General features: G+C 49.3%; 5 protein-coding genes across 5 annotated transcripts; 2 read left to right on the top strand and 3 right to left on the bottom strand.

Annotated features, from left to right (window-relative positions):
- Window positions 1-1,938: 1,938 nt before the first annotated feature.
- Window positions 1,939-4,251, top strand: J4E88_010614 (uncharacterized protein; the record flags this gene model as incomplete). The annotated part of the gene is made up of 2 exons (XM_049404205.1): window positions 1,939-2,029; window positions 2,078-4,251. 2 exons carry the CDS (start codon window positions 1,939-1,941, stop codon window positions 4,249-4,251), a joined length of 2,265 nt encoding a protein of 754 aa, XP_049250047.1.
- Window positions 4,252-8,584: 4,333 nt separating this feature from the next.
- Window positions 8,585-9,538, bottom strand: J4E88_010613 (uncharacterized protein; the record flags this gene model as incomplete). Its single annotated transcript, XM_049404204.1, has 1 exon — window positions 8,585-9,538. The coding sequence occupies one exon, from the start codon at window positions 9,536-9,538 to the stop codon at window positions 8,585-8,587; it is 954 nt and encodes a 317-aa protein (XP_049250046.1).
- Window positions 9,539-10,258: 720 nt separating this feature from the next.
- Window positions 10,259-12,141, bottom strand: SED2 (Tripeptidyl-peptidase sed2; the record flags this gene model as incomplete). The annotated part of the gene is made up of 3 exons (XM_049404203.1): window positions 10,259-10,837; window positions 10,891-12,002; window positions 12,051-12,141. The coding sequence occupies 3 exons, from the start codon at window positions 12,139-12,141 to the stop codon at window positions 10,259-10,261; spliced, it is 1,782 nt and encodes a 593-aa protein (XP_049250045.1).
- Window positions 12,142-13,063: 922 nt separating this feature from the next.
- Window positions 13,064-16,005, bottom strand: J4E88_010611 (uncharacterized protein; the record flags this gene model as incomplete). Its single annotated transcript, XM_049404202.1, has 3 exons — window positions 13,064-13,190; window positions 14,892-15,804; window positions 15,963-16,005. The coding sequence occupies 3 exons, from the start codon at window positions 16,003-16,005 to the stop codon at window positions 13,064-13,066; spliced, it is 1,083 nt and encodes a 360-aa protein (XP_049250044.1).
- A 1,096-nt stretch (window positions 16,006-17,101) lies between these two features.
- On the top strand, window positions 17,102-18,457 carry J4E88_010610 (uncharacterized protein; the record flags this gene model as incomplete). The annotated part of the gene is made up of 1 exon (XM_049404201.1): window positions 17,102-18,457. The coding sequence occupies one exon, from the start codon at window positions 17,102-17,104 to the stop codon at window positions 18,455-18,457; it is 1,356 nt and encodes a 451-aa protein (XP_049250043.1).
- Window positions 18,458-23,487: the final 5,030 nt, after the last annotated feature.

Genomic DNA, 23,487 nt, shown 5'->3' with positions numbered 1-23,487 from the left:
AGCGACTATCAACTAGTGTATAGACAAGCTGACGTTTATTGGGATTTACCCTAGGTAATTTTGATAAACCGCCGGCATTCAATAGTGAGAAAGCTCTTTCATATCGTGCGTTTGCGCTACCAGAGGTCGTCTGAGCGCGTGCAGGAAATCTGTAGATTTTGAGTTGGCCAGTTGCCGATGCAAATATTCCGATAGTAGGAGGCTCCCTACGATCAGTGTCGTGTCTGAAGAAAAGACTGAGCGACCTTGAGCACACCGCGCATGCTTGCTAGTGGTGCCGTTATCCGTGACGATTCAGACAAAGTGTGAGCTTGTGGCGAGACGTTGACAGCTCCGCTATAATGCGCATTCAATGGCCTGATGCAGAACATGCGAAGCGCTGATGGCTTTCTTAGTATCGCCCTGCCTTTGATGAGTAGTTTCAGAGTCTCTGTAACAGCTATGATGTGCTCGGGCCGAAGTTTTAGCTCTAGCGCGCCGTTTCACTCGAAGATCGCCGAAACAGGACACAGGAATGACACTTTTGAAAAGCCATATATGGTCGATGCGATGCTATGCGAGGTCTTCGTAGGCTACTTAGGGCGACCAGGCTTTCCATCTTGTCGCCGGTCGACCTCGGGAGGATACTATGGGAGTGCCAGTCCTGATGCGAATCGCGACGCACGATTGAACAACGCCCAGGTATCAGACGGTGGCCTGGAAGAAGCGCGAACAGTATATGATGAGGGGCGTCGCTTTCACACGGCTGTTCACACCGGACTGACTGGTCTTGATCGCTCGTGGGTGGGCATGTTGCTTTAGACGAGCGCAGCGGGACCACCGGAACCTTCTGAAAGTTCGCATGGGCGAGGTATTCGCAAGGTCACGATGGTCTCCAGAGCAAAGAGCAGGGCAGTAGAGCGACTCCCCAGGTTTGTTGACGGGTTGCTGGGTGGGAAGGTAAGGAGATGGAGGAACTTCCGAACCCTGCGCAAGCTACGGAACCTTGAGGCAGGGGCAAATTTCCACGATCGTTAGCGAGCCGCCGCCGGATATCGATTTTTGGGTACGTGGAGATCACGCCAAGAGCTAAAGCTGTCGGATACGAAGTAGTACCATTGCTTCTGTTGAAGCTAAAGCAGACTTCATGATTGAGTGTTGAGTTAGCTGCACCTTCACGGAGTCGCGCCCTAAATGACCTCGGGAGTGCATGCTGCCCATGCTAGTACCGCAATTGCAGTGTTAGACGTTGTCTGTTCAAAGACGTCAATTGCAAGGGATGGCCGGTTGTCTTTCGCTGCTGACTGAGATGTCTTTGATATTTGCGGGTATTGTTTTGATGTTCGGCTTCGACGAGAATTGCTGAAGTATGCCAAGACGATGTGCCAAGGCGACGCTAGTGTCACCCGCACCAGGGGCATTGCGGGTCTCGCTCTCACGCGAGCTTCTATCCTCACATCCCCCACGAGCCGGCAGCGCGCACGGCATCCCACGTGCATGTTCTGGACTGCGAGGCTCTGCAAGATGCAGGGCTAGATCGAGAATCTAAGGGCGCCCCTCAACGTCGGCAGCAGAAGTGGTATGTTTCTCGATGTGTGGCTTGAGAACCACCAAAACTACGCGAGGTTGGGACTGAACGAGTCAAGTGGCTCGTCAGGACTTACCTTCTTGTGGTACTCAAGCAGCCTATTTCGATATGTGGCACGACTTTGCTCGATTCACTCAGCTACGCCTCGAGACAGCCATGATGTTTGTATGCTTCAGCTGCGGCGACTCCGTCCTGCATGGCGTAAATTCGTTTGGATCGTAGTCAGGACGAACTCTTGTAAGGCCTCATCATGAACATATAAACATCCACAGAAGCACAGGAAGTATAGCCAGCAGCAACAGCAGCCTCTTCACTCATTCACTCACCCGCTCAGTCACTCTTTACGCTCGAGCAACCCACTATCTTTAATAATGAGGTATTCATACGTTTTCTCTGCCGTTGCGGCCTTCGCCGTGGTCGGAGCTCAAGACATCGACTTCGCTGGAGTTGATGCTACGCCTGGTATGATCTCTTCCGATGAAACACTGGTATCATACTAACTAGAGATAGACCCAGTCATCAACATCATTCCCGGCTTGAAGGAACAAGCAGTTCCTTTCGAAGTAACTGAGGCTATTGCTGATGTCGTCTCCGAGGTCGTCGCTGATCCTCTCGATGTCAAGCCTGTGTCTGAGCCTTCGGCCGTACCGGAGGTCAAGAAGCATCTGAGGCGTGGAGCCTGCGACCCTGAGCCCAGCAACCCCAACACTTACGGCTTCGACCTGTCGTCTGCTAGCAAGTTCCGCGCCGACTCCAAAATTGCCTCTGTAGCGAAGGGTGCTTCCACCCCTTCTGGATACTTCAACACCTTCACCAACTTGCAGGGTGCCAGCAGTGCCTACGGATACCTTGGCTACAAGGTAGTCGAGACCTACGACCCCTCTCACTGCGCATCTGAGTGTAACTCCAAGGATGGGTGTCTCGGTTTCAACATCTATGTTGAGCGCGACCCTTCGGCAAACCCAGGGCCTGACTGCCGAGACCCCGAAGCTGTTGCCATCATCAAATGCTCTTTCTGGGGCGGACCAGTCTACACCGACACTGCCAACAACAACGGACAGTGGCGAGAACAGTTTGAAGTCGCCATCGCTGGAAGCAACGGCTACTCGTCTCTCACGACACAGTCTGCTGAGGGCTACAAGCAGGTCGAGCTCAAGAACAGTGCGATCAACTCTCCTCTCGACTGCAACAAACAAGGCTCCTACATGGGTTACAAGCTCTTCGTCCAGCCCGCATTCGATGCCAAGCTCTGCGCAGCTGCCTGCAAGGAGCAGAATAAGTGGGCAACTGAACACCCACCTGCCGATGGCAAGCCGCAGTTGTGCCGCTACTTCAACACCTACATTCTGCTCAAGAACGGTGTTTCGCAGGGTCAATACTGCTCCATGTACACTCAGGAGTGGGATGCTTCCTTCGCAACGAACGATGGACAATACCGCGGCGACGACCATTACACTATCCAGTACAGCTTTGGTTTCACTGATGAGAGCGATGATGGTGTACCTGTCTGCCCCAGCGACATCTCTTACCTCAAGTCAAGCGGCGACGAGTTCTGCAGCAGCTACATTGGCTACTCCCAGCCGACTACAACTGCGACCGCTACTGCTACTATCACACCAGCACCCCAGACCGCTACAATCACAAGGACAGTGACAAGCACCTCCACCTCTGGAGTCGCGATCGTCACTGCAGCGAAATTCAACGGAAGACACGCTAGACGTGCGGACAACAGCACCGAGGTGACCAACGACGTCGTTGTCGACCCTTACGAGATCGCAATCGTAGCCGTCAAGACTCTCTCGCACGAGGACGACCCGAGCATCCCGAAGCTCAACGATACCATGGCAGCAGAGCTCAACAGGGCCGTTGAGAAGCGTGGTCTCGTAGCACCGGCTTCTATCGCAGCTTGGCCCACCAGCAAGATCTCAGCAGCTTGCTCTCAGGTCGCCACCGGCACCGCCACTACCACTCAGACCGTCACTACTACTGCCGCGACCTCATTTGCGACCGAGACAAAGGACTTTCAGACCGTCGTTGTCGTCCAAAGCACCTGCAACGTTCCCGCACCCAGACCAACAGCCCCTTCATACACCAGGATCGCAGGTGGCGACCCATCAGAGGGCGTGCCCATGGTACCCGGCCCCGCAGACCGCCCCTACTTCAACGAGTACTTCACCCTCAACTTGCCTTTCGCCGTCAAGATCTTCCAAACCTCCTCCACGCAGATCGGCATCACTACCGGGGGTGTCATCACAGTGGGAGATTACGTGTTCAATGCTTTCGCGGAGCAATTCTACATCTACGGAGGCTGGAGACACGGTATGTTCTACCGTGTCGATGGCGACATTGGCGCTCGCAAGATCCACTTCTCCTGGTTTGCGGGTACTATTATGTGGGGTCATGAGCGCTTCCACGTTACGGCCATGTTCGACGAGGCTAAGCCTGGTATTCTCACCACCAAGGTCTTCGACACTGTGGGCCAGATTGATCACAGACGCACCATCTCTGTTGAGGGTGCCGGCAAGAATGTCGTCTTCGCTCAGTACGGGTCGACCAATGTCCACGAAGGCCAGGAGATTACTTTCGATACTACCGGAGCCGGTAGCGTGTCGACTAAGGACTTCGACCGCGTTGACTGCTGCAAGAAGACAGGTTGGGAGTGGCATGTGTGTTCTGAGGTCTAATCGACTTACCTCAAATGTCAATAGCTCCTCCGAGCTTCATCATCCCTTTCCCATATCCTGTTACACACTGAAACCCAGTATCTCATGTAATCTAGTAATATAATGTAATGTAATCACATTTCGAGCGTTTCTGCACCACATTCGCCATCGTGAACCCCCCAGCATGCGTCCTCAAAGCAAAAGTCGATTCATACTATCGTCAGCATTTCGGTCTCAAGCATTTCCCCCTCGCCATCCATAATTCCATGTAGATACGATTCACCGACGAGAACGTACCCTTCACCGCGTCTTCTCAACGCATGCGGAACTCTGCACCCTGCGAAGAAGCCAACACTATCCCCTGGCCTGGCCGCAATCGGCACCAACCCGATCAAGCCCAGTTTCGTAAGAGCAAACTGCCGCCCCTGCGACAAAACCATATGACAAGCCTGGAAGTCCCTTTGTTTGACATGTAGACGGTCTTGGAAAGCATCCCACACCTGACTCGAGGCAACGTTGCACGAGAGAGCAATAAAGGGAACGGCGAGCGGTAAAGCGTATCGCAAGAACCAATTTCTGCCTCGGAACCAGTACGTCACAGCAGGAGAGAACGCTGTAGCGACGCCAAGGATCCACATCTTTGTTTTGACGTATTTGGGATACAATTCCAGGACGATTTGATGCATGAGATACGCATTATAGCTGCTGTCGTCAGCAGGAGGCTTGAGCCCGTTGAAGGATGTGCGGTTGCAGCATAGGGTGCGCCAGAATGCATCGTAAAGGGACTCGCCAGTGGGTCGGTAGATGCGGTCAGCATCAGTGATGTCTAGTCGTTGCGTTCTCAGTATTGATTTCACGCGCAGGAGCCAGTCGCGAAAAGCAGATATGATTTGTACGTTGTAGGCGCCAATTGGCGTTGACCCGCCTTCGCGCAAGATCGTCGGAAACCGAGCCGTGTGAGTAATCGTATCGAAAGCAGCACCGCGAATACGGAGACTCTAGTGAAGAGGTCAGTGAAGATGAAAGCTTGGATCGAAAGTGAACCTTGCCTTCTGTCCATCCACCTCCAAAAACCGAAGCTCTGGTTTACGTTCAATAAGCGGCTCGTTAGAGGGATATACATCCATGATAGGCGTGTACAAGCCCTCGCAACTCTGCGGCTCGAAAATATCCGCTACCCAGCTTGGCTCTGCGATCTCGTCGTCCTCTTTCCGTGTGATTGACGACCACACATCCAACACACTACCCATGGTGGGCTCAATCTTGCCTTCTAGAAGCATGATGTTCAGGTCCTTCATAACATCCTTGTAAGTTTTGGAGTAGTCTACAAAGCTTTCGTCGATGTCGCTTGCTAGACCAACAAGGGCAAATATCTTGTCTCGCCGATCCGCCGCATCAAACAAGATAGTTCTCTTGAGGAGATACAGGGTACTACTCGCTGCGTTCTCTCGTGAGGTTTTGATCAAGAACAACATACTCGCGCATGGGAGCCTACGACTGGCCGCCCGTCTCACATTTTTGTCTTTGAATACCTGCATGACGTTCTCGAGTTTCATCGCACAATTTGGCATGCCCGTCAATCGCGTGATTGCTTCAAGAACCGGGAAATCTTCGTTCGCGGTAGTTGGGCCACACCAGATTGACACCTGAGGTGCGAGCAAAACCTCTTGAACACTGCGGAGATGTTAATCTGGACTTGAAACCATACGCGGGCCTCAAATAGCTCATGTGATACGTACATCCATATACGGCTAAACCACGGTCGTAGAAGAAACGCAGCCAATGCATCAAAACATTTCTGTGGAACTATTGGCGCTAGACGTGCATCCAAGTTGAAGACAACTTGGTCGGTCGATAGATGTGGATTCTGGACATCACGGTAGGCATGGATCACTTTCAGAAACTCTAGCGCCATCTCATCGGTCGCTTGCGCTTCGCCCAACCACACGATCACACACTCCGCTTCGGTGTAGATCTTATCCATCATACGGACCTGAGACGTTCGTTCTGAAGTGTTGGATTGGTTGATGCATATTGCGTCGACCCAGAGAAGCGCTTGAGTTCCTCTGCGGCGGTACTCGTGCAAGGCAGAATGTAGGTTTGGTGTTACTTGGAGAGGATGCGAGTTGCATGTTATCTGAACCGGATTTTGGTTTGCGCCCCAACAGTATGATAGAGCTTGATACGGGGTTGGATTCGTGTCTAGACATGTTTCTGATAGTTGGCATCGTAGCGGGGCCGATGGCTCGTCTGGCTCGACAGTAAGCAGGCGGATCGTACATCCTCTCAATTCATGCGGATAAATAGGCGAACTGCTCATGGCCATGTGTTGGTGTACGTCGCTCAGGTGAGATCATCGATGAGTAGTACAGGAGAGAAAGTGAAGTGGGAGGTTGACGAAACGCGGCTGAATGTCAGGTCTCCTGCGCCTCCCTCGCTCAGCCCTGCAAAGATTGGTCGCCTGATGTGACGAGGCGCGCCTCCATAGGCAGCACGAGTGGCAAGCTGAAGGACTCTCCTGTGCGAACACACGGCCGGCATTCTCTCGGCACGAACTTCGATATACATGAGCTGCATGAACTGTGTTGATGAAGGGGAGGCGGGGAGCGATGGCAGGAGCTCATGTCGGATATCGCGGGCGAAGAGCGAGAGATCGCCGGCGCTTGTCCAGATTGACGCTAGCCCAATTTTGTCAAGCGCCCTTCGTCGCGGGCGGGCGGCCTCCCTTACCCCAAGATCTTCCAGGTATCTTCAGCCCTCCCCTTCCAGCATCTGCACTCGAGCCTAAAGTATTTTCGCGAGTAAGTTTGGGTGTGCATATTGATGGGTTGGCAAGTCGACAATGCTAGTTTGGCATGGTGTGTCTGAAATGGTCATCTCCATCCTTGACCACTACCTGGGTACAGGCGCAAGACGAGAAATCTCATGCACACGCCCCGAAGACTATCAAACAATGTTCACGGTCCAGCTTTGGGAGTTATTCACGAAAAGAATTCAGGCTTGAGCGCGAAGCCCAGCAAATCTTTACCACAAAACATCTCGCGACAAAATGGACAACATCATCCTCGCGGAAAGTAGGATACTGTTGATTAAGAGGAAGGTGCAGTCTTCTTTCCGGGCTAGGCATCGAAGTTGTACTTTGGTATGCGGGATGATTGCAATAGCTTTGAGGTGTTTTAATCGCACCAGCAGCCTAAAACGCGTATACCATCCGCACATTGTAGGACAAATCCATTTACACCCGGCTCCATGGTATCACCCGCCACAAAGCTTGCGAATTCACATACTTTCCCCATGACAGTACCTTTTGTACCACATAGTGAGTTCCACCAAAACGGCTATAGGAATTGGTACCTCGATACGTACCTATGAACCTCGAGACAATCCTACTTGGGTACATGAGAGGGTATACGCACCAAATGCTAGTGGTGGTGTATGGTATCACCGTTTCGTGTTGGAATGATGTACAACGCAAACTCAGGGGTTTCGTGTGATGTGGTGATGACAGGTGTAGTGTACATAAAGCCGTGACTGAGCTGTACAGGTAGGTTTTTCTTTCTTGTTCACCTGCGAAGATACCCATACCAAGAAATCGTCATCAAACCTGCAACAACACGATACCAAGGCATTCAACACCAAACAGCATTATGCGTTTCTCCACAATCATCCTCCCCGCCCTCGCCGGCTTCGCGCTTGCAGCGGAATCGTGAGTAACTTTCAATGCACCACACAACACCACCAGCCTCCTCCCCAGCTTTAAACGTTCTACAACACCACCGCCAACCCCATTCCTTCCCGACCCAGTCACCTCTTCACCAGTACTAACACCCTACCCAGCAACCCCGTCGCCTCCGCATCATCGGCGCTTTCATCCGCTGCATCTTCCATGGCATCCTCCATGTCAGCATCAGCGTCATCCGAGGCCACCAAGACCGAGGCGAAGACCACCGGCACAGAGACGCAGGCAACATCCACTGCCACGGGTGGAGCTGTTGCTATCGGCGCCGGCGAGGCCGGTGGTGTTGTAGTTGCTGCTTTGGGGATTGTTGCTTTGATGCTGTAGGTCAGTTCAGCATGCATGACGGGAGGCTGGGATGAAGGGGAGGTGGGGAAGGGAGTGTGGTGGTGGTGGATGAAATGAGTAGTATTAGTGTACAACAGCAGAAACACGAGAGATATGGGAAAGAAGTTTGAATTAAACAATCATTGATTCATAACCGATGTCTAAGCACCGTGTGCAAATATCTTACAAACCCATTCCTGATTCAGTCCATGCATATGCTGTCCATATCTTCATGCCTTGCGACTATGCCCTCTTCTGCCATTACTCCTCCTCACTTATCCCTGTCCTCCACTATAAGATAGCAATCCTCCTAACCTGCATCACCTGCGCCCTAGGCACAGTCACCTTAAGCGCACCATCCTTGAAGCTAGCGCTCACATTAGCGACATCGATGCGTTCAGGGAACCTGAAGGTGCGCTCGAAAGATCCGTGGACGCGTTCTTGTTGCTGAGACTGCTCTTGGGTTTGTTGTTGGGGTTGCTGGACCGGTACCTCGGGCTGTGGCTGGGTTACCACGGCGGTCTCAGTGTTGTTGGACTCATCGACGGCCTTCTCCTTGCCTTTGGGCTCGCGAGGCTCGGTGGGAGATGATGGTCGAGACGATGGGAAGTCAGCGGCGAGGTCTTCGAAGTCGTCTTCGACGGTGGGCTGGTATGACTTATGCGATGAGGTGTCGCTTTCGGGTGTAGCGGCGCGAGTGGTAGGTGCCTCGGTCTCGGTGGTGGTGTCGACTTCTGGCTCTGACTGTGTAGTGGTGGGGTGCTCAATGCTGGGGGCAGGTGTGGCCTGGGCTTCGATCTGAGGTAGCTGTGGCTGAGATTGCGACTTCTCGGATTGCCACTGGGTGTTACCAGCGATCTTCAGTGTGTGCTCATCGATGACCTCAATGTTGATGTTGTCCTGTTCGAAGCCCTGGATATCTCCATCCACCTGCCATCCCTGCTCGACCTGGTTGACCTGGAAGTCGGCTCGAAGTGCGCGCTTGCGCTGTAGCTGTCGCTGGCGGTAAGCTTCGCGTAACGCCTCTCGGTGGGCCTCGATCTGGGCCTTGCGCTGAGCCTCGCGTTGTGCCTCGCGGTCGATCTCGCTCAGGAGCTCGTCGACCTGGCTGAAGAAGTTGTTGTAGGGTGAGTATTGTGGGCGGCGAGGCTGGGGACGAGAGATGCGGTAGCCGTGGGCGGGTCGTGATACCGGGGCGCAGAAGCCGAAGGGGTTGCACTGCTGTGCCTCGTAGGTGGGTGCCATTCGTGGAGTGAGGATGAACGCCATTGCTGGGGTACTTGGTAGAAGCGAGGCTTGTTGGTCGATGAGAAATATAGAGTAGTAGAGTAGTGAAGCTCAAGGGTAGCTGTAGATCGTAGATCTGTAGATGTGTTTGTCTTTCGAATTGATGATGGGCTCTTGGAGAGCAGGAAGACATGGATTTATAGTCATTATGGAGGCGTCGCAGGCAGCAGTCGATTGCGTGCGCGGTGATGAGCAATGCAGATCCCGTAAGACAAGGACGATACTGGAAGAGTGTAGACGATGCGCGACGATTGGTGATGCTTCGAGGTTTGTCAGGAAGACGCGTGAAGCTTCGCGATGTTTCTCGAAGCTTCTACGTCATCCAGCGGCTGAGATGGCTCGTGCCCCGCTTATGTAACCACGCCTGCCCTCACCAGCCTTGCACGTGCTTCTACGACGAGAACACCAATACGATGAACGAACGACCCTGCAGATTTCAAGGTTCATCGCAGAGTAGCAAAAAGAATGAGGTAAGCCACAACCCTGCATTGAAGGGTTCGGTGATGTCCCTCATCATGACAGGGCGAGTAGCTCACATTACCAGTCCACTCGGGGCTTGCATCCATGGATCGTTCCAGGTTTCACGATTGGTCAATGCAGTTGTTCTTCAATGCTTCAATTATAGTTTATCCAAATCTATATCTATCGCATCTCCCTCAGAACACCACATCCGCTCATCTAAGCCTTATACCTAGCGGGCATAGCAGCCTTAAGCAGCTTGGGGAAGTTCGGTGTGCCAAGACCAGAAACCGGGTCCCATCCCGCAGTAGCGTTCCAGCTAGCATACGGGATAACCGGGCTGCCGTTGGGCTTGCCGTTGAAACGGGCATGGCCATCGCATCCAGTGCTACCACCGAGAACGATGTCGTTAAGCGCATCGGGGTTGGAGTACAGCAGGGGGTTCAGGAAACCGAGAGCGGGCTTCTTGGCACGAAGGCGGGCGTCGTTGAGAAGAGCGACGATACCGCCGAATGCCGGGGCCGAGCAAGACGTTCCTTGGTAGCCCTTGAGGGAGCCTTTGTCGTAGACGCGGTAGCCAAAGCCCTGAGCACTGACGTCGGGGAATCCACGTCCGTGGCGGTTGAAGTATGGCTTGTTCTTCTGGCCGAGCTGGTGGAAGTATGCCTTCACGGCATCGTCCTGGTACGAGGGACGCTTCCAGTAGTCGGAGAAGCCACCGGAGGAGAAGAAAGTAGCAGTCTCGTTGAGATAGCGAGTAGAACCAACAGAGGTGACAAACGGGCAGGCAGCGGGATACTGGTACGAAATTAGTATATGTCTTACATGCACTCCGTACAGTCAGAACTTACCTGGGGCTGGAACTTGGTCGTGTTCTTGCCGTCGTTGGAAAGGCAGGCAGAGCCGGTACCAGAGTCACCGGAGGAGAAGATGACGGAGACACCACGGCTACCGAGCTGGGCGAAGAGGTTGCAGACGCTGAGAGCGTATGACTTGGGCACGCTCTGCTCGTTCTCACCGTAGGAGGTGGAGATGACCTGGGGAAGGTCCTTCTGCTTGAGCTTGAGCACGCTCTGGAGGAACTCGAGGTAGGGCTCGTTGGCGCTGTCGGCCTCGTCCGGCTGGTCGAGATCAGCGACCCATGGGCCACGGCCGCCGGTGCTGTACTCGGTGACGGGCAGGGGCTGCGCCAGACCGAGCATGTACTGCAAGTCCAAGTTGGCCTCGCCACTGTCGTCGCTGGAGCTCTGGTCGTTCAGACCACCGTTGAACTGGACGACGGAGAAGTTCTGGCCAACAGCCTCGGGAAGGATGTTCTTCTCGAAGAGGGCGAGGTCGCTGTAGCGAGCGTACTCCTCGAGGTAGGAAGCGAAAGCTGCCTTGCTGCCACTCTTGGGGTCGGGAGTGTAGTCGATCTTGTAGAGCTGCTTCAGGCACTGGGGGGTGATGGATGCATCACAGTTGACAGTGATGTTGGGGGAAGAAGCGAGCTGGATACCGAAGATCTCACGCTCAGTCTCGTGGTTCGCACGGATGGCGGCGAAGCGAGTAGTCGGCTGAACGAGGTTGATGTGGTCGGCAATCTCGTCAGGGACGGAGTACTCAAGGGTGCGGAGAACCTTGCGGGGTGTGCTCTCCTCGCTAACGAACCAAGAGAACTTCGTTCCGAGGAGCTCGTTGGCAACACCGACAGTGGTTCTGAAGGTCACCCAGTCGGCATCGGTCTCGAACTTCTCGATACCGGCAGACTTGAGCCACGAAGAGACGGACGAAACAGTCTCCTCGCTGGGCATAAGCATGCGCTTCATCTCCTCGTGCGACTCATAGTGCTGGCCGTACTTTGGGTTCGAAGGCGTCGAGATGTCCATGACGGTCTGCTCAAAGCCCGCGGTATCGCCTTGCGTGAGCGCGATCTGGAGCTTGAGCGTGTGTGCATCAGATGCTGGGCCCTGAAGCTTCCATCCTGTCGATCATTAGCATAGCTCATGGCTCGATAGAATATGAAGCTCACCCTCAGGAACTTCGAAGAGCTTCTCAAACGGCTCGGCGAAAGCCCTAACAGCCAACAGCGAGCCAACGATGAATGAAAGCACAGGAGCCATCTTTGCCACAACCGGTTTCCTTGAGCGAAGGTAGTCCGAAGCGAATGCGGATGAAGAGACAACGAACAGCGGACTGCATTGTAGTTTTATACCGCACCCACGGTCGACTCCAGTCCCTGCATGATAGTCGTGTTATTACCGACCTACCCCATGGAGTTTAGATTGCGATTGTCGCTCATGTCGTGGTGCGCATACGCGATGCGTTGAATGGAACCGACAGTGTCCAAGCAAGGGGCTAAGAAAGACAAGCCTCGGACTGGGGCTCTTGACAAGGCTTGTGTGCCGGATAACCTCCTTCTTGTTTTGGCCGTGGCGTTGCGATAACATGACCGATGACCCCACATGGGTGGTTGTGACAGGTTGTGACGTGTGGATCTTGTTCTGTGCGCGCTCGTTAGCACCGGGCTAGGGCCGCCCACTTGGGTTGGCGTTATAGCCGGACCACTGCCTCGGCCACAGTTCATGCAAGGCACATACGAGCACCTTCCGGTAACAATGTAGTATTGGTCTCTAGAGCATGTCACCTGCATTCGAGATCTTGTTTGGTAATTGCGAGCAATCTGGGTTTCTATGATCTTCGCCGCCACCTGCATCCTGGAAGGGACCGTAGCTGAGAAAGTCGCAAATGAGAGAAGTCGCAAGTATGATATACTGAGATCGTCGCAAATATCGGGCGGATAAACACCAGATTAATATTGCGAACGGCCCGCCTATGAGGACCGAACTCCCTGGGACATATATCAAGATATCAGTCGTTGCCTTTCATTGACTCCATCGTTACTTCCAGAGACTTGCCATTCTGAAGCCTCCAGCACATTGTACCGATGTGTATGCTGCCGATAAGCCACATGTGTGAAAAATAGCTTTGTTCCCAAAGCTCCGCGAGACGCATAGCATCCTCGTACCTGATTCTTAGTGTCCTCTACTCATAGCTCAGCTCGTGATTGTTCCAGCAGAGCTCGAAGCCGTTTGCGCGGAACCACTCGATACGAGTGGCTTCGAGTTCGAGTATAGCCTCCACTTGCTCTTGAGAGTAGTCAAGAAGGACCCTTTCAAGTGCCACCACAGTGACCTCGAGATAGGGATATCCGCTTGAACGTCTTTGCCCACCGATAGTTCGCCTCAGTGTCTCTCGCAATCTATCTGGCAGGTGTGCATTCGGCTTGGGGTTCATTGTCAGTTTATAATGCAGATATGACAGCTTCTTGTTGATGAGCTCATGTCGCCGATGTTCGATCTCATCTACCGCGAGTTAGAAAACTACATGTGTCTCAGAACTATATCGCCCACTTACCTGACAAAGATTGGGGTATGGGAAGTCCCAAGGTGCGCAGTTTGCTCTCGTTGCAGTAGAAAGTCATTATCTCAACAAGGAGAGCGACACAATCTTTGCTCCCGAAGAGATAGAAAACCCAAAGCAGCAGTATCGATTCGCGGCAGTATTCACCCTCCATTTTATCACCATAGATTTTGTTCATCCACACCGCAGTGAAGAATTCCACCGCACTGGCGCAGTTGTAATAGTCGATGAGGATCCCCAGCTTCGCCATTAGTTCGAGGCTCACAGTCTTCGGGATCTGAGGGCTGCGTAGGTGTAGCATGTTCATGAAGAGGAGAAATGCTTCCTCCTCCCAATCGTCTGCTGTGATATGGTAGCGACCGTCGGCCTGCTTGCATCCCTCACTCCAGGTACCAGGTGAGAGCGCTGCTTTGAAGACCGGTGAGGCCAGCATGAGATGGCGCGAAGAGACAAGGTAAAGGACAGATCCCTCAGGAACATTAAGGATTACCCAATCCGACTCCTTCGTGATGAACGCCCTCGCAGGCGACTGGTGAAAGGGAGTTGATCAAGTATGTCAAGGTTGTCGAACGGTGAATCATCCCACCAAGCGAAGTATTCACCATCACCCGGTGATCGTAAGATTATGACTGTATCCGCGTCTGGATCGATCTCATGTACAACTGGAGCCATACTCGGATGTTGTGGGTGAATTAAGTTGAGTGGTTGTGATTTGATGTTAAACAGGAAGATCCGGTCGTATGAACCTGTAAGCCATTGTGCATACAATTAGTGAGGTCGCCCAGTGTTTTTCCTCTTCTGTCGATGAAACGCAAATGCACGGACAATTGTGTGGTTAGTAGAGTGAATGGAAAATGTAGTAGTGCTGGGAATCTACTGCCCAAAGAGACGCTTCCTCACACATCGACCACGCATTATCGCTTTCATCAATGCCGATCTTGCTCTACGCATGATCGCGATAACGCCAGGTAGAACGTGCGCCTTCGCGAGGTAGAGGTGTAGCATACTGATCGCGTGGGGAAGGGGCAGGGCGCGTGAGAGGCGCGAAGTGCATGATGACGCAGACGCCACTGAGAGCGCTCGCTTCTGTCATCGTATCGTATTGCGCGTGGTATCGTGTAATCAGTCTCGAAAAGCAACGCGATGCTCGAATCAATGAGGAAGGTGTTGGAGGCTGCGTGGTGTTTTCGAGCTCGAAGCGCGATCCAACTAAGTGGAGCCTTGTCCAAAACAGCACTAGCGTGAAGCGCGTCCCCGATTTCGCCGCTGTGTGAGCAGCCCATTTGCTCCCTTCTTCCTTGACACTTCCCATGCTGTTCACATCACCGTGCACGCCATTGCTACGACGAGCTGGGCTACAGCTAGACCAGCGCCTATGGCTCCTATCCTCGTCGCCCCTCGTCCATGCGCCGCCGTGTATCGTCTATTCAGTCTTTGGCCCATTTGATACGTAAGCGCGTCGCGTTCTTTCTCCAGCTGTTCTAACCTGAGCGACATGTAGCTTTGCGAGGTTTGCAGTGTACTTGCTGAAGAAAATCCTGCACTTGAGGCTTCGTAGCCGTCGTCGGTTGAAGGTGTTTGGGCATCATTTCTGACTTCCTGCTGACGACGCTCGGTCTCCAATCGCCGCTCGATAAGTTGCGCGCTCGCCAGAATCGTTTTATCATCTCGTGCAAGATTCTTGTCCCATACCATCCGGATGTCGCGGAGGTTTACTTTCGTACGCTCCATGTCTTCGTCCACGGACCGCATGTTCGCATCCATCTCGATGATGGCATCTTGAAGCTCGTGCAACTCGTCTCTCCGGGAATTATGAGCCATCTTGGCTAATCTTCCACGCGCATCGTCAATCTTGGCTTGTAATGTCTCGAACGATTCTTTTAGATCCTCAAACAAGACTTGACCGGCCCGCGTCTCATGGATGAGCTGGTTCTCATCTACCAACTCTCGCTGGAACGCCAGTGTTAGCCTCCTGCTTTTTCCCACGATGTGTTGAAGTATTTTTCCTGCATCTATATCTACAGCTGATAGCCTGACTAGTTTACCGCCGTGGTGTATAACATCCTGGATCTTCCCGCGGAGTTCCTCGTGTCGCAATTCCGCCTTTACGAGCTCATCTGTGGTAGCCCTATCCCACATCGTAGTTGCCACGACCACCCCAGAAAATGCGTCTTCTCCACACATGCTCTTAAAGGCACTCAGCGCACGCACCGCGGACCCTTGTAAGCGATTGTTTGTGATGCAATGAAGGTAAACGATTCCGCTGAGTTTGATCCTTCTTTCGTAAGCGGCTGCTAACCAGTATGCCAGTTCTTGTAGTGTCTCTCCATCGGATCGCCGACTATCGTTGAAGCCGGGCGTGTCTATCAGATGAACCGTTTTTCCGAGTACGCTAGTGGTGTGTATCGATACCTGGCTTGTACCTATTCATTGGTGTCAACAATCATTTAGGCTTCAGCGCTGTCGAGAAGCCTACAAGATGCCAGTCCATGTCCGGAAAGGCGTTCTAGAGAATTGGTACAATGTTCGATGAAGGTAGATTTGCCAGCACCAGTCATGCCCATGACTGCGACGAAAAGGTCATCGGGGCTGCCAGGCCAAGTCAGTTTTGCGATTGTATCACAGGAGTCCACCTACTCAACTGGCTTCGAGCCTTCAAGATTCACGGTTTCCATTGTGGAACGATGGGTGACTGTACCAAGTCGCAAATCAACGTGTACGGTTGGGTCGGGATATTGTCCAGTAATCACGTTTCTATAGCCTTGTTACGCCGCAGCAGCTCTCGATGCGGCTGAATGCAATCCTGCAGCAAGGTTGTACAGCCCACCTGCCTGTCGCATGGAAACCACCAATCAGCAACGTACACGTCAAAGCTACCGCAACTGCTGTGCTGCAGGCAATCCTCATGTACGCCTCTGCGCCTAGATACTGTCCGTGCGCGATTCCGCCTGCAGGCCGCATCAGCTAAGATCAGCATCACAGCTAGAGTCGGCAGCACTGTAGCCTGCCCGTCTTGGCAGCTTTGGATGCGCTTGCGTCTACTGTCATCGCATTGCCTCATTGTAACGCAAATTCCTGTTACGAAAACCACATCAGTGTAATGTGCGCAGTATGAGCGCTCTCAACATCTCGCCGACTAGGAGGGGAAGTCACGATGCGCTGAACCCGATCCGCTCATATGGAAGTTCATCCAGCACATTTCCTCCTACAGCGCTTACAGTTACGCGGTTCAACCAGAATGCGCCCTCTTCTCGGTATGAACTGACCATCCGTCCGGTTTCGTTGTCTGATCTGTCGCTAGAGCGATTGGCATTCTCGTTATGGGCCTCACTGGGGCTGGCAAAAGCACATTCATCTCGCAAGTCACACAGAAGAGTGCAGATATCGGGCATTCGCTAAAGTCATGTATGTTCGTCTTGAATGATGGAAATATCGACCTAATCATCTCAAGGTACCACTGATGTCGTATTCCAGACATTGCAGCGAAACAACGGCCAAACAGTGTATTTGATTGACACGCCAGGCTTTGACGACACTCATTTGGAATATGCAGCAGTGTTTCGAAAGATTGCTTCATTCATCTGTACCTACTGCGATGGCTATGGGCACAGTATCCCGATCGGAGGAATGATCTATGTTCAGCGGATAACAGACATGAGAATGTCGGGATCTTCACTCAAGAGCCTCCGGATATTTGAAAAGATCTGCGGCGAGCGAAACTTTCAGGACGTTGTGATTGTCACAACGATGTGGAACTCGCTGAAGACGAAGGAAGCGCATGATGCCGCAACGATGCGTGAAAACATGATGGGGGAAAGACCTGAGTTCTTTGGAAACATGATAAGAGGTGGAGCTAGGATGGAGCAATACCAAGGCGATACCTACAGCGGCATCCGGATTGTCGAGTCATTAGCAGATAGATGGAGAACGGTCAGTCTGCAATTGCAGCGCGAGATGCGACGAGGCGTAGCAACAAAACTCGAAGACACGACAGCAGGAAGATTTATAGACGGTGAACTGGCCAATGCACGCGAGAAGTACGAGACTCAAAAGCGGGAGCTAGAGCAATGTGCGGAGGAGGCTGAGGATGACGAGGACCTTAGAAGCGAGTTCTTCGAGCAAGCTGAAGACTTCACTCGCCTGGTCGACAACATCGCAATTGATCAAAAGAGTCTTTCCGTCACACTCGAAGACATGAGAAATGAGCAGGTGGCATCGTGTAGCATAGGTCACAACGACCAGGCGGAGGAGACCGTGCATGAGAACAACTCCGCGCGCATTTTCGAGCTTGAGTATGAGGTTCAAGGGCTGAAAAGAGTGATAGAAGAGCAGCGTGTTGAAGGACTCCTTGCACACCGTGAAGGTATCGAACGAATCGAAGCGGCCAGGCAGGAATTAGCAGAAGCCAAAGAACGAGACCTAGATGTGCGAGAGAAGACAAAGGAGAGACGGCCAAAAGAGGTCCTTACGTGGATGCGAGAGTTCTTGGCTGGAAGACCCGCTGGAGATATCATACCACCACCACGTCGAGCCGACTCCATGCCCATAGATCCAAAGGTCTCTAAGAAGACTGGCTCAAAAGCCTGGAAGCGGAGCCGGTCAAAGGGTCTCCAGAGTGGTAGACCGAATATCAAGCGCACATCCTCGGATGATCACCCAAAACAGTCCTCCACTACTCCGCAATACCTCCAGGATCAACAGACCGACGAGCCTGGCTCCCTCGATGTATCAGAAAACGAGTATGAGAGCGATGTGGAAGACTCGGCGTCTCCAATGTATACGCCGTATCACACTCATTCGTATACGCCTGTGGCCCCGTACGCACATAACAGTTGCTATCACGTCTTGCCTCACGATGTGTCCAGCGATCCTACTGGGATGGTGCGTGTTCCACCACCACAGCCTCAGCCTCTGATGCGAAGAATTCCACATTCTGCTGGTCCGCCATACGGCCAGCATGTTCTCAGAACCCCTTCACATAACACTGGCCCGACCGGCGATTCCAATTACCGTTGATAGAGGAGACAGGTTGAATTAAAATCCGATTATCTTCTCTCATGTATCCATCAGTCTACGGCGAGTATACTTCCACTCCATGGCAAGCTTAGCCATGAGGAATGTATCGTGTAGCCATCGCTAGACTTGCAATGACGTAGGGTTTCCATAGCTGCATCCGCGTGAACTTTCAGACATTCAGATCTTCTCGTCTCCAGATATCATCTAGTGTGGCACAGTCTATACCAACTCAGCGCGTGGCTGCATAAACCTTCAGTAAAACAAGCTGTGTCATGACACTTGGGCTGCATGCACTGCCCCGCGATGAGATGCGCGCAAGTCAAAACGTGGGGGCATCGCGGAGCTGAGAACTATCCGGTGAACCACAAAGGACGACTGCGCGATAACCGCAATATGGATACTCTGCGATGGAGGGGCAGGTACGACGTTGGTTCGTCGTTCGCTAGCCTATTAGCCGCCGTGGTGCGCTGTCACCACATCACTAAGCCGGGGGCTTGCATACAAAGGCAACGCCGCACATCGAGGCGCAAGGCTGGTGCTAGCGTCATGTGAGGCTATGCATGAACCTGTAGTTCCTATCCCAGGATAGTTTCTTAGAAAGCGGTTGCCTTGTCGCCTGTCGGCTATGCTACAGTATCCACTCCACCGAACACTAACTTTTCAGGATTCTAGGACCCTAACTTTTTACTAATATTTTTGCACTAATTAATCTACAGTAGCAGCCTCTAACTACCTTAGCTAACTAAATATCTACGCTTGCGCATAGACAGTTTAGAATAGCTAATGTAGCTACGCCTAAGAGTTTGCTACACTTAGTGCAGCCTCTCTAAACTTAACAAGACAACTCTAAGAGCCTAGCTTACAGGAATTTACGTGCCTCTAATAAGAGATAACAGCGTAAACTTAATCGCGCTACAGCTTCTATTAGTAAGAGCACGCTATTAAGACACTAAGCTATCTTAGACGCTATTCGCTAGCGCATTTAGGTAGACTAAAAGGCTACTAAAACTTGCTATAATATTATTTAGAACTTAGCTGCAGCTGTTAACAGCTGTCTAGATTATTTTACTAACTCTACCTAGCTCTCTATTGCTAGAGAACTCTAGAAACAGGTACTAAAAGCTATTTACTTGTTGTTTAACTCTCCGCTAGCCTCTAGAAGTAACACTAAGGCCTCTACTAGCCTATTCTACTACTTCTAGGCGGATATAGTAAAGACTTTAAAAAATTCTACACCTCTGCAAAGAGGCGCTGCTAAGACAAAAGTAGCACTAATAGCAAAGCTAGCACTACGCTTTGCAGCCTGTCTACTACCTATAGATAATTATATTCTTATTACTCTTAGGCTAGTAGCACGTATGCAATAAGCCTCTCTATTTGCTACACGTAAGGCTATTATAGAGGCTGTTAGAAATAGAATTACTCTATCTAATATACTCTAGGCTAAGGCTACAAAAACTAGTTAGGCTATTACACTCTATAATAAAGATGTTAAAGCTTATCTTATAAACTAAGAACTGCGCAAACTTATAATTAGAGTAGTTAAGAGCAAAGATGCTAGGCTTTCTAAGCGCTAGGTTAACTATACAGTCTAAGGCGTTAATAGCTACTATAGATTAATTATAGGTAGCCTTATCTCTACCTACCTAACTAAAGTTTACAATAAGGCACTCTTATAGACTAGAGTGCAACCTATAAGCGTCTAACTATTATAGCATAGCCTTTAGAAAGACAGAAGAATTACGTAGATTATTTCTTTCTCTACTCTAGTTCGCGCTTTCTGCTTATTTAGCTAGAGCAATTATTTAAAGAAAATCTAAAAAAACCTACCTATTTCGCTGTACAACTCTAGCTATTAAGAGTATTGCAAGATTATAAACTACATAAAGGCAGCCTACTATTCTAGATATAGTAAGCTTATAGCTATATACAAAGAACTAATTAAAGGCTACTAGAATACACTAAGGTGCTCTAACTGCTATAGCCTCTATAAGGCTACCTACTCTAACTATCTAGCAGCTCTATTATAAGTTAATAGGCAAATAGTATACTCTATAAAAAGAATGCTAACAACTATAAGGTAGTCTAGTTAACGCGCGATATTAGCAGCTACTATAGTTACAACAACGCTGCTAATAGGCGCCTCTAAAGAAACACCTATTAATATTACTACTAACAATATACTTAGTTCTCTAGTACAAAGCACTGCTATAGCAAGTGCTAATAAGAAAGGCTGTTCTACAGGCACTGCGCCTAGGCAGAAATTAATAAGCGAGTCTAAAGCACTAGAATCTTCTAGGCTATAATAATTAGCGGCGCTAACATAAGACCTTAGCCTTTGCTAACTTTCTACTAAAAGCTTTAGGCCTAGAGACTCTAAGCATACTAACTCTTTCTTAACAGAATATACAGACACTAAAATAAGTACTAATTTAAACTTATATTAAGATAGCCTTTAAATAATAATAGTAATTGCCTATAGAACTATAATAGCTAGCTTTAAATCTACTAGTCTAACGTAGCTAGAAGCTTACTCTACTATATTTCTACTCTTTAACTTGCTTAGAACGCTAAAATTAATATTATTTATATTTAAGAACCTTTTACTATAACTAGTACCTAGACTTCTACTTACCTAGGCTACTATATACTCTCTCTAGTAATTAGCTAGAACAACTCTAAGACCTAGAAACGTAACTACCTGCAGGTTCTAACCTATATCTAAAAAGTCTCTAGCCTTAAAGCTAATATTATTTAGTCTTGCCTTAGTAGAGACCTCTTGTAGGTTAAGGTTAATAAGTACTCTATTCTAAATTTCTACTAACAACCTCTAGATAACTTAACATTACACTACTTAGTCTCTTTAACCCTCTCTTCTAATTGTCTTATTAGAGAGAACCTAAACGCCTATTACGAACTCTTTAAGCTAGAGTCTATTACTACGCATAGTAGATTAGAGGTCGCCTACTAGGCTAGTTAGAATAACCTTTCTTTTATTAGAGAACCTAGAGAGCCTACTTATCGCGCTAGGCATATTATTAACGTTTTCTTTTTAAACATTCTCTTTGCTAGAACTTTAGTGCAGGCTGCTCTGTATTTAGAATCTAACTATAATACTCTAGTAACTATTCTACCTAGCCGCGGCTAATAGGTATTAGAATAGTATTACTATCGCGTCTCTAACTGCAACTTACTCTAGTTTACTAGGCTAGTTAAACTAAATCTTATTAGCCTTAGGCCTATTAGCTGCGACCTAATAGTACAACAAATTAAGAATAGTATAGTAAACGTTACTAAAGCTATAAATAACGCTATTAAAGTTGCTAGCAAGCTAGCCTATAAATTAGGCTACTTAGCGCCCTAGTAGATAGATAAGTGCTAGGCCTTGCACAGAGTCTATATTAGAAACAAAGCCTCTAACAGCGAGCTACTCTCTAACGCTACTAGAGTATTCCTTACTAGAGTTAGAAAGGCTAAGAGAGGGTACTAGCAACACTATATTAATTTCTATGCCTCTAACTAAGACCTTTACAGGCTAGTTAGATAGCATAAGATAATATACAACTAAATAGATACTCTACTAATTGTTAATAGCTAAACTTTTACTATACCTTTAGAGAAGGCTAAGGCTCTATAGAAGGCTATACTAGACTACTTTTTAGCAGAAGATAACCTCTCTAAGCCTCTGCCTCTTATAGATAAGTTGCCTAATAAGTGTTTGCTCTAGAACACTTACGTTTTAATAGAAGAAGTTAAAAAGAGTATAATTAGCGTCTCTAGTACCTTCTCTAGGCCTAACAGAATTACTATTTAATTACTTAAAGTATGCTAGTTGTATATTAAGCACTTTATGCACGCTATTTACTAAAGATGTTTTACTAAGGCCTATTATAGAGATATATAGAGCAACACAAAGGTAGCTATAATTCTAAAGATTAGAAAGAAAGACAAGTTCTCTCTCTACTTAATAAGACCTATTACTCTTACGTTATACATAGGTAAGAGTCTTAACTAAATTATCGCGAGGTAGATAGCCTACATCGCTATAGCATACAATATTCTTAGCTTATAGTATAAAGGTGCGCTACCTAAGCGCTTAGCTATAGACCTAGTTACCTCTTTTATCTACAACGTAGAGACAGCCTAGTCTAGGTATAAGTATATGTCTATAGCTACTATAGACGTTTAAGAGGCATTTAATATACTACTTAAGAATTAGTTTCTTTAATAACTTAAAGAGTAGAGCTAGCCTTTAATTCTTAGAAAGCTTATTTAAAAGTTTTTATCTAACAGAACTATCTGCGTAAGGCTAGAAAACGCTACTACTCTAGCCTACTCTATACGCTGTAGAATACTCTAAGAATTACTACTATTGCTAGTTCTTTATACTCTCTACCTAGCTAAACTATTAAACTAGAACTAATAATTGCGCTTTAGGTATACTAATAATATCTATATCTATAGAACTGCCTATTCTCTAGACAAGAGTACTATGTTACTAGCTTCTAATTTAAAGTCTATTAATAAATAGAGAGTAGCAAACAAAATTACGTTCGCCTCTAAGAAGACTAAGCTAATTTACCTAACAAGAAAACAAGGCCTGCTTTCCTCTCTTATCTAGCTTAATAACTAAGAAATTTACGCTATTCTCTCTAAAGTAAATAGTAGCTAGACAGCTTTGCGCTAGCTAGAGGTTTAGTTTAATAGAAAGCTAACCTTTAAAACTTATATTACTAAATAGGTAGTAGTTGCTTAAAAGATCTCTTACTACCTTTAAAGTCTTGTAAATACTACCTATAGCCTACCTACTACGTCTCTTTGCAAAGTAGTTATAACTTACGTTATACTATTATTATTCTATAGAGCTAAAGCTTAGTATAAAGAGAGAATAAAGAACCTATAAATTGTTAAGGCCTTCTGTAAGCCTATAGTTAGCACCTGCATTAGGTAGTACCTAGCTATAATAGACTGCACTATAATAACTACTACAAGAGCTGTACTACTAGCGTAGCAAACTACACTAAATACTA

The sequence above is a fragment of the Alternaria novae-zelandiae genome (genome assembly GCF_023758075.1).
Source record: "Alternaria novae-zelandiae strain BMP 2774 chromosome Unknown scaffold_36, whole genome shotgun sequence".
In the NCBI taxonomy this organism is placed as follows: Eukaryota; Fungi; Ascomycota; class Dothideomycetes; order Pleosporales; family Pleosporaceae; genus Alternaria; species Alternaria novae-zelandiae.
This window is presented reverse-complemented; position numbering and strand designations above follow the sequence as displayed.